General features: G+C 47.8%; 1 protein-coding gene across 1 annotated transcript in view; it reads right to left on the minus strand.

The window, feature by feature from the left end:
• NPC1 (NPC intracellular cholesterol transporter 1) overlaps positions 1-10632 on the minus strand; it is a 55601-nt gene extending 44969 nt beyond the window's left edge. Inside the window, exon 1 of the mRNA XM_025364996.1 lies at positions 10310-10632. Within this exon, the coding sequence (XP_025220781.1) occupies positions 10310-10366 (57 nt within the window). The 5' untranslated portion in view covers positions 10367-10632. The remainder of the gene's footprint in view (positions 1-10309) is intronic.
• Positions 10633-10862: the final 230 nt, after the last annotated feature.

The following is a 10862-nucleotide window of genomic DNA, read 5'->3' on the forward strand; positions in this document are numbered from 1 at the left end:
ACTCTGGGTTTCCAACTAACGCAAAAAAGTCCTAATGAGTAAAAGTCATTACCTATCTAACTGAAGTTTGAAAAGGCAAAAGCTGACTACAGAGGCATTGGAAACTGCTGAGGTTTACATGAAAAAAAAAAAAAAAAAAAAGAAAGTTTAAATACAAAGAACTCCTCCCTAGACCTCGCAGAACTCTCCAGGGATTGGCCTCAGGGGCACTCTGGCTGGTTACCCACAGGAGCAGGGGTGACAGACACAGACCTGCGGTCAACACACTGCAGCTCTGGCCTGACAAAAAGGACAGGTGTCTGGAGTCTAAGATCCCCTTACTCAGCACTTGGTACTATAGATGTGAATAAAGATGACCCATTGCTGTTTAGGTTGCTTTTCACAAAGATCATTCTTTATTTATTTCAAAGCAAGTGCTATTTCCACCCACTTGGTGGAAGAGGGGTGGGTGAGAAGGCGGCACGGAGTGGGATCAGGAGTCCTGGGTTCTGATCCCAAGAGCTCATGAGGCTCTCAGTGTGCTTGTTGAGCTGGATCGCACCTGGGATCACACCTGGAGTAGGCTACCTAACCATGTAGGAGTCTTCCTACCTGGGAAATGAAGCTCATAAACTCTGCCTACCTCCCAGGTTCCTGTGAAGATCAAATAAGGGCCTATCTGTACATATACAGTAAGTACTCAGTCAACTACAGAGCACCGTGCAATCAAATATATGGAATTATTATTAATGTCTTCTACCTGCTTGGGACCTCGACAAAGAGGTTCCAAAGACCTAAAAAAATAACACATGAGCCAAGGAAATTTGGGCTTGAATCAACACTCAGGTTAGCTTCTCAAAAAGTCGTCTTCTAGAGACACAGCAGAGAAGATTAAAAAAAAAAAAGGCATCCTGGCCGGGAGTGGTGGCTCACGCCTATACTCCCAGCACTTTGGAAGGCCAAGGAAGGTGGGTCGCTTGAGCCCAGGAGTTTGAGACCAGCCTGGGCAACATGGTGAAACCCTGTCTCTTAAAAACAACAACAGGCTGAGCGCAGCGGCTCATGCCTGTAATCCCAGGACTTTGGGAGGCTGAGGCGGGCGGATCACCTGAGGTCAGGAGTTCGAGACCAGCCTGACCGACATGGAAAAACTCTGTCTCTACTAAAAATACAAAATTAGCCAGGTGTGGGGGGTGCATGCCTGTAATCCCAGCTACTTAGGAGGCTGAGGCAGGAGAATTGCTTGAACCCGAGAAGCAGAGGTTGTGGTGAGCCAAGATTGTGCCATTGCACTCCAGCCTGGGCAACAAGAGTGACTGTCTTAAAAAACAAAAACAACACAAACAAAAACAACAGCTGAAAATTAGTGGAGCCTAGTGGCACATCCCCATAGTTCCAGCTACTCAGGAGGCTGAGGTGGGAAGATCACCTGAACCAGGAGGTTGAGGCTGCAGTGAGCCGAAGAGATAGCAACACTGCACTCCAACCTGGACAACAAAGTGAAACCCTGTCTCAAAAAAAAAAAAAAGTCATCCTGCCTAAAGAAGCAACCTAAGCCAGCAGGATCCAGAGACTTACAAAGCACTGGCGGTGTCCTAGGCTTAGGCAGTTTTAAACACTCTTCATATGTTAACCCAATTAATCCTACAACAGTTTGATGAGGGAGGCGTTATTATACCCCTTTTACAGATGCAGAAACGAAGGCACTGAGGCTAAATAACTTGTCCAAGGTCACAGCGCAAAGCCAGGATTCAAAACAGAGCAGTTGACTCCAGAAAAAAGGTTCTCAATAAAAGAGAATCAGCTGCATCATGAAAGTCCTCTCTGCAGCATCACACCCTCCCAAAACCCCACTGTGTGCAAGAGCATGAGCACCTGTGCACCCACTCAACAGCTGCATGATGGGAGAAGCTCGGCCATCACTCCCTTCTCACCAACAGCTGAAAGTGGAGAGCCAGCTTCCTGGCCCCCAGGCCTGCCTCTGCAGCTGCTCCACCTCAGGGGCCTCCACATCTCCATCTCTTTCTCTTCTGTGTTTGTAACCTCATCTCTCTCTCGGTCCCTTCACCTGCACCTCCCTATAAACACTGCTCTAATTATATCCACAAACCCCTCTCTCAGCTTCAGTGATCTCCAGCTTCTCTCCAGCAGCACTTTCCACCAGCTGCCCGACAGCCTCAGTGCTTAAGAGGAAACCAATCTTTCCTCTATTTGTATTTCCTCTTCAATTCCTCTTCAACAGAGTTTCAAATGAAAACCTCAGGCACCTTTCGAACCCACCTCCCATAGCGAACCTACCGCTCACTCCCAGGGAGGCTCCCTCTGCAGCCTTCTGCTCTCACCTGGACCCGGCAGTGTCTCCCGTGCACAGATGCCTGCCGCTTGCCTCTTCCGGAACAGCGCTCAAAGTTTTCTGGTGCTCAGAAACCCACAACCCACCCTTCCCACTGCCTGTGTGACAAGCTCCAGACACCTCACTCCGGCTCTGCCCACTCTCCTTTCTACAGTATTCCAAACCTATCACTCTAATCGCCAACCCTTCCTTCCCTCTCTCCCACATGAAGTAGGACCTGCCTGCCTCTGCCTTGGTCATGCCCTAGGATCAAGCAAAATTTACAAGAATTGCAAAGTTGTGAAGTTGGGAGAAGTTGCAAGAGTTATTTTCTTGCTTTTGTCTCAACTCCCTTGTAAGATGGTAAAATCCTAGAGGGCAGAGCCTAGGTGTGTAATCCTTCCTTTGAAATTCCCTACTGTATCACATCTGGTGTTCATGGATGCAGAACACGTCAAAACTCACCAATGAGCTGAGGGAGTACAACTGGATTATCTAAATTCAGAAATGAGAAGTGCTGATTGTTTTGGCTTCTACCCAGAATTTTGTAGTTACACAGCTACAGAGCTTCTATTTTTAAAGGTTAGATCATATGGATATTTCACAACATGCTCTAGAGTTTAATTATTATGAAAATGACTGCATATGGAAGCTTCTTTCAATAATGATAGGAACAGTTTAGGAAAGGTTAAAAAAATGCCCCTTCTAGGCCAGGCGCGGTGGCTCACACCTGTAATCCCAGCACTCTGGGAGGCCGAGGCAGGCGGATCACAAGGTCAAGAGATCGAGACCATCCTGCCTAACACGGTGAAACCCCATCTCTACTAAAAATACAAAAAATAAGCCGGGCGTGGTGGCGTGCGCCTGTAGTCCCAGCTACTCAGGAGGCTGAGGCGGGAGAATGGTATGAACCCGGGAGGCAGAGCTTGCAGTGAGCCGAGATCGTGTCACTGCACTCCAGCCTGGGCAACAGAGAGAGACTCTGTGTCAAAAAAAAAAAAAAAAAAAAAAATGCCCTTGTGTTATATGTCAGCAACTTTGGCAACTGCTAAATTGGACCCCATTCAGGAGCTCCACAAGCACACATTATCATACGGAAAAGCTCTGAACTCAGTGAGAATTCTGTTCCACTGCCTTTAGGAAATCCTAAAGCATTAACTAACATATTCAAATACTTACATCTATGAACATCTATTGTTCTCTAGGCATGGTGGTAAAATAAATAAATGAAACAAAAATACTTACTGAACATCAACTGCATGTCTCACTTTCTCAGATACTCTATGCAGTAGCATGGCAGAATTTTACAGGTAAGTGAACTCAGGCTCAAAGATACTCTGCGGTCACATGGCTCATAAGTAACGTGATTTTGAACACCAAGTTAAGCATTCTCCACCCATCCCCCTTGTCCGCCTGCCTCCCCCATACCCAGCTTCTGTACCATTTAAACTCTAGTCCAGTTTGTGCAGTGATGTATCCTCAGAATTGGAGAATGCACTGGAGATGAACTGTCCCATCCACGATGATCCTATACAAGTGTTCCTTCCATATAAACTTGATCACTTGTAGACATAATGCCTACCATTTCCCATCTTTTAAAGTATCTCTCTAGGCAGTTGTCAAGCAATGACTCACTTAATACCACAGACAGTCCTCAACCCCAGGGTAGGACTTGCCCATCCACCAGAGCTGAGAGTGCAGGGCTTGGCACCAACACTTGTGCCCCTGTCCTGGATGGGTAAAGCTAATGGCAAAACATGGAGCGATACCCAGCTCCAGCTCCAGCTCCAGCTCCAGCTCCAGCGAGGGGATAGAGGAGAGGGGCTTGCTGGTTAACTTCCCTACCCATTGCTTCTCCAGAGAGCAGAGGCTGGCCTGGCCAGACAGGACAACACAGGCTGGAGTGGAGGGAGTGGCATGGAGAATCCTGTCCAGAGATTAAGCTGCCTGCTATTTCTTTGGAGTCAGGGAGGCAGACCAAACAAATATGGCAGGACATTTAGGGTGGAGGCTGCCGGGCTGGTGTGACTTCTATTGATGGAAATCTCTGGAAGTGTTTTATAGCCAGCCTGGCATGAACAAATCTACATAACAAAGGATAATTTGTGTGTGCACCAGGCCTGCCTGCATGTGGGTGTTTAAGTCATATACTTTGAGTGTTAAGTGTGCTCAGCTAGTCCAACTCTTCGTTTTACAGATAACCCCTTTGGCTTCTGGTTTTTTATGGGACTCACCCAAGGTCATATTACTAGTTGGTCTTAGACATTTAGGAGCCACAAATCTAAAACAAAACTATGAAAGTGGGTGCCGGTATACACTGTCTGCAGTTTTTTCCCTATGGAACGTTCACAGTGTGGTGACTGAGTCACGGGTCAGGCTGGCAGGCTGAACCCATTCCTGATCTATTACAGACTACTGGAAGAGCCACGCTGGGGATGGAAACAGGCCTTGAATGAGACTGCTCTACTAGCCAAGTGGAATATCTGCTGAACACCCATTCAATTAAGCTTGCTAAACACCAATAATCTAGCCTTGAATTTCAAAAAACTAGGGCACAGAAGTCAGAAGATGGCAGTTCAAACACCCAATCTGCCATCTACTAGCTATGTGACCTTGGGACAAATTTGACCCTTGATGTCTGCATCTATAAAATAGGAAAAACAGCATTACACCCACCTTAAAGGGGCTCCGTGAGGATAAAACCAGATCGGATGTGGCAGCAATGGAGTACTATGCAAAATGTGGGTCGCTTTTGTCTCTAGTCTTATGTAATCTAGTATACAGAACCCTGCAAATTTTTTTAAGAGCTTTACTGATGTAATTTACATACCATAAAATCCATCCTTTTCAAGTGAACAGTTCAATAGTTTTGGGCAACAATTAGGCAACTCTCCTGGCTATTTTCTCTAGTTTTTGTCTTGTCCACCTGATACATTAATTTATCCTCCAAATCTCAGCTCAAACATGGACCCTCCATAACACTTTATCTTCATTCTTACCTGAGCCCTTCTTTTTTTTTTTTTTTTTTTGAGACGGAGTCTGGCTCTGTCGCCCGGGCTGGAGTGCAGTGGCCAGATCTCAGCTCACTGCAAGCTCCGCCCCCCGGGTTTACGCCATTCTCCTGCCTCAGCCTCCCGAGTAGCTGGGACTACAGGCGCCCGCCGCCTCGCCCGGCTAGTTTTTTGTATTTTTTAGTAGAGACGGGGTTTCACCGTGTTCGCCAGGATGGTCTCGATCTCCTGACCTCGTGATCCGCCCGTCTCGGCCTCCCAAAGTGCTGGGATTACAGGCTTGAGCCACCGCGCCCGGCCAAAGCCCTTCTTACTGTATCACCATTTTTTTATGTATCCAGCCTTCCCCCCATCAACTATGAAGAAGACAGGGATAGTAATTATGAACATTTACACAGCACTTTACAGTGTATAGATGGCCTTTTCTTCTTTACTATTTATTGTTTTGGACTAGTCAAGTGCAGTAGTGAGAACGGGCAAAGGGTAGAACAAGAAGTTCAGTCTGTAACTGACTTTGATCAACTGATAACGCACTACCTTAGGACCAGCCTAGACTGATTTTTTTAATGGGTTCTTTTGATCTTATCCTTTGTTGTGTCCAGGGCAGCCAATTCATGTTTATGAAATTATTTTGAGTTCCTCTTGTGACCTAAGCAAGGGACAGTAACAAGAAGTTACAGTTTTAAAGCTCCTCTCAAATCCTCCAACAGAACATCTGCACCAGAGAGAGTTGGTTTTTAAACAGTTTTGTTGCCAAAGCAAATGTTCCAAAAATTTGAAAGTGAGAAGCATAGTCCAGATGAAGAAAAACTTGGCTGGCTGCGGCTGATCATTGCCATCACCTAGAAACCAACTGCAAACCCAATTTTGATTGCCACTAGTTTCTAAGTCTCTCCCCAAAAATCCATTTCAAGGCCCAAATATCTTATGACTAAAGAGTCCCAACGGGCCAGGCATGGTGGCTCACACCTGTAATCCCAGCACTTTGGGAAGCTGAGGCAGATGGTATCACTTGAGCTCAGGAGTTCAAGACCAGCCTGGGCAACCTGACAAAACCCCTTCTCTACTAAAAATACAAAAAAATTAGCTGGGCATGATGGTGCACACCTACAGTCCCAGCTACTCGGGAGGCTGATGTGGGAGAATCACTTGAGCCCAAGAGGTCAAGGCTGCAGTGAGCTGAGATTATGCCACTGCGCTCCAGCCTGGGCTACCAGAGTAAGACCTGGTCTCGAAAATTAAAAAAAAAAGATTCCCGGGCCAGCATGGTGGTTCATGCTTGTAACCCCAGTACTTTGGGAGGCCAAGGTAGGAGGATCTCCAGCCCAGGAATTCAAGACCACCTTGGGCAACACAGCAAGACCCTGTGTCTACAAAAAATTTAAAAAGTAGGTGGGCATGGTGGCGTGCACCTGCAATCCCAGCTACTTGGGAGGCTGAGGTAGAAGGATAGCTCGAGCCCAGGGTCAATGCTGCAGTGAGCCACAATCACACCACTGCACTTCAGCCTGGGGGACAGCACAAGAGACCCCATTTCAAAAAAAAAAAAAAAAGAGTCCCAACTCAAGTGTCCTGGCCACATTTGTAGATGATACTGGAGAGCAACAGTTATTGTTCTTAAGGAGCCTGCAGTTTGGTAGTTGAATTAGAAAATATTTGTCTTTCACAAGCATAGCTGGCATAGTTAATCCAATTTTACAGAGGAGGGAACTAAGGCTCCAGAGGATAACTGGCTTACCCAAGATCACTCTTGGGAACAGAGAAGAGTTAAGACCCACACCAAGGTCTTTTAACGAGGCAGCCAATGCTGCTGCAGCAGTTTAAACAAAGGTCCAGAACTTCAGAGGGAAGGGATTCTAGTTAGGGGAACAGGACAAGAATGTCGTAGATAATGTAGCATGTGAAATGGGGCCCTGGAAGACAGCAGGATTTTGCTAGCAAGCAGTTCAATTTGACTGGAGAGCTGATGCCCTTCACAGAGCTGGAGGTCAAAGGGCAGAAAGAGGCACCCGAGATCAGAGACGACTGATCCAGGCTTCCGCTGTAGGTAATTTGCCATGCTTAGAATACTGCATCCCTTTCAGGAGTGGAGAGTGAGGGTTACCCAGCAAAGAGAGAGCACACTGTCTTCATGACCAGAGTGATTCTTTGTTCTGGGTAATATAACAAACACTGAAGGAATACAAAGGCCTATTCAGCAAGTCCTTTTCCCTCTGCCCACTGGCTCAAATTTAAAAAAAAAAAAAATCTCATTTTCCCCTTGATTACTTCTGTTAGTAAAATTTCTGATCACAGCATCAGTCAAGGAGTGGGAAAGATGGGGAAAGATTTCCCACTGTCATTCCAATTTCAGATGGTTGTTCTCAATCACTCCCAGGTCAAAAGATGAACCATTCTCAGTCTTCTCAGGAAAAGCCATTTTAATGCTTAATTTCTACCCAGGCTTCTCTATGTTCCAAGTCCCTCAAGATAAAGCAAAATTACAGCCAGGAGAAATAAAAGCTATGTCTCAAAACTGCATACATTTTTTTGAATGACTACAGGATTTAAAAACAAGGCAGTTTAGTAATGTTATTTCATCATCTGTACATACTGAACATTAAAAAAAAGCAAAAATCCCCCCAACATGTATTTCAGACCTTACACAGGACAACTAGTCTATAATTCCATGATAGAACTCTACTAGCGCTCAGACTGAAGCTAGATGAGCTGCTATCATTGGTATGTATGAATTCTAAAAGCAGACACTCTCTCCCAATCTGTTTGGCTTCAAGGCTCCACCCCAATCTGTTCAGGTGCACTGAAAGCTTTCAGACATGAGGAATTTCTAAAACAATAATAGGATTATTTCCAGTTAAGGTTTACAGACCTTGAAAAGGCTGCCAGGCATTTTTGCAAGAGACTTACAACAAACCTCTGACCTATCCCAAATGTCACAGAAGAAGCACTCATTGGCCATCAGTCTTGGATACTTGAGATTTAAAACATATTTGAGAGAGAAAGCTACTTAATAATGTGAAGCCTGGCTGGGCGAGGTGGCTCACAGCTGTAATCACCACACGAGGCGGGCAGATCGCTAGGTCAGGATTTCGAGACCAGCCTGGCCAACATAGCAGAACCCCATCTCTACGGAAAATACAAAAATTAGCTGGGCGTAGTGGTGGGCACCTGTAATCCTAGCTACTCGGGATTCACCAGAATTGCTTGAATCCAGGAGGCAGAGGTTGCAGTGAGCTGAGATTGCGCCACTACACTCCAGCCTGGGCAACAGAGACTCTGTCTCCAAAAAAAAAGGAAGCCTGCCAATTTAAGGTCCTGATCTAAAACTCTAGGTGGGGCCAGGAGTGGTGCTCACAATAATTCCAGTGCTTTGGGAGGCCAAGGTGGAAGGACTGCTTGAGGCCAGGAGTTCAAGACTGCAGTGAGCTATGATGGCAACACTGCCCCCACGCCTGGGCAACAGAGCAAGAACCTGTCTCTAAAATAAATTTTAAAAATAAATTTTAAAAAACTCCAAGTAAACAGAATCGCTATATTTTCTCTAAGGCACACAATTGCTATTATTTATTTCTCTCTCTCTTTTATTTTATTTTTTTTGAGACAGGGTCTTGCTCTGTTACCCAGGCTGGAGTACACTGGTGTGATCACAGCTCACAGCAGCCTCAACTTCAACAATTAAAAGAAAAACAAAATGTTTTTAAGACAGGGTTTCACCCCCAGGGCGCGGTGGCTCATGCCTGCAATCCCGGAACTTTGGGAGGCTGAGGCGGGCGGATCACCTGAGGTCAGGAGTTCGAGACCAACCTCAACATGGAGAAACCCCGTCTCTACTAAAAATACAAAAATCAGCCGGGCGTGGTGGTGCATGTCTGTAATCCCAGCTACTCGGGAGGCTGAGGCAGGAGAATTGCTTGAACCTGGGAGGCGGAGGTTGTGGTGAGTCGAGATCGCGCCATTGCACTCCAGCCTCGGCAACAAAAGCGAAACTCCGTCACAAAAATAAAAAATAAAAAATAAAAAAAAAGCTCTTAGTCCGACACTGGATCAACGTCATCTGTTCCCTTCTGAGAACTAAATAGAAGTCGAAGGAGAGTTTTTTTCTAGTCCACGGAACTCCCTCGATCCTGATTCACTACTACGTATTGATGGAACACCTCTGTGAGGGGCGTTAATATGCACAAGGACACAATTCCCCAGAGGCACTCTCATCCTGATTTGGTTTAAGGAGAGCCACAGCGTGACACCGCCTCCCTCCAGTTTTAAAAGAGGAAACTACAGACACACAAACAGTGAGGTGCTCTTTCCCAAAGCTATTAAACGAAGCAGAAGGCCCCCCTACCTCCCGAAGGAGTCAGCAGGACACCGAGTTCCAGGCCCCACCCTGTCGCTGGCTAATAGTGACAAGGGGAAATTCAATACCGTCCTGTGAGCCTCAGTGTCCTGAGGTGTAAAAAGGAGTTGATGAAAAGTAACCTGCCCTCTTTAGAAGACCAAGCTGATTTATGTCAAGTACTCAAGGCAGTTTCACTGGGTGCTCGAGGAAGTTTGTGTCTCTTCTCTACCTCGGCTTCCACCTCCATCCTCAGGTGATGAAAAGAGGAAATAAAGTCGTTAGATCTCCTAAATTTTGGAGTTCGTGCGCATGTAGCAGCATTTTTAAAAAAGCAAGTGGTGTCCCTATCCCACTCTACCTACCCACTTTCCTCCCTTCTTCTGGTGCCACGTCCTACACAGAGAAATTAGGTGACCACAGATGGAATAGGCTCACAACAGGTTAACCAGCCCCCACTGCCATCCTCTTCCAGACCATAGGAAAGACAGCACGGCCGGAGACAGAAACAGGACAAGCGAGAGACCTCCGAGCTCTCCATCGCTAGACCAACTTCCCCAGGACCCGGGCCTGAGCCGCCGCTGGGCCCGTCGCCCTCGCCGGCTCTCGGCCCCGCCACCTCCCCACAGGGCGTCCCGGTGGCCGGCGACCGCTCACCTGCGCCGGACACAGTAGCAGCAGGAGGAGGCCAAGGGCCAGGCCGCGAGCGCTCATACTGTGGCCGCGCGAGGCTGGGACACCGGCGGCGTTCGGCTGATTAGGGTCCCCGGCGGCCGCTCTACTTCCCCGGGCTGTTTCAGCACCCCGCGCAAGAAGAGCGGAGGAGCAGGAGCAAGCGCGGACGGCGGCAGCAGGCTGCGCGCGCAGGTCAGGAAGGAAGAAGGCGTCGTCGGCTCCGCCCCTTCTGGGAGGTGCCGCTGCCGGCGCTCCCTGGCCAGGACTGGGGCGGGGCCAGGGCCGCGGCGCCCTCGCTTCAAGGTCCCCGCTTCAAGGTCTGCGCTTTGCCCTTCTCCTCAGCCCCTGCAATCCTCGGGGGCCAGGCGCGGGACTTATGGAGTCTGGCTGGGCCCGGGAGAGTATCTGTGGAGTTGTGCCAACAGTTTCTGGCCGTGATGTTTCCCCTTTTCGTCTCTGGGTTGGAGGGGGCGGACGAGGTTTCAGCGAAGGGTAGAGCTGTTCTGGGCGACTTCCGGGTAAGGTCCCGCCCGGC

Source organism: Theropithecus gelada, chromosome 18 (genome assembly GCF_003255815.1).
Source record: "Theropithecus gelada isolate Dixy chromosome 18, Tgel_1.0, whole genome shotgun sequence".
Taxonomy (NCBI): domain Eukaryota; kingdom Metazoa; phylum Chordata; class Mammalia; order Primates; family Cercopithecidae; genus Theropithecus; species Theropithecus gelada.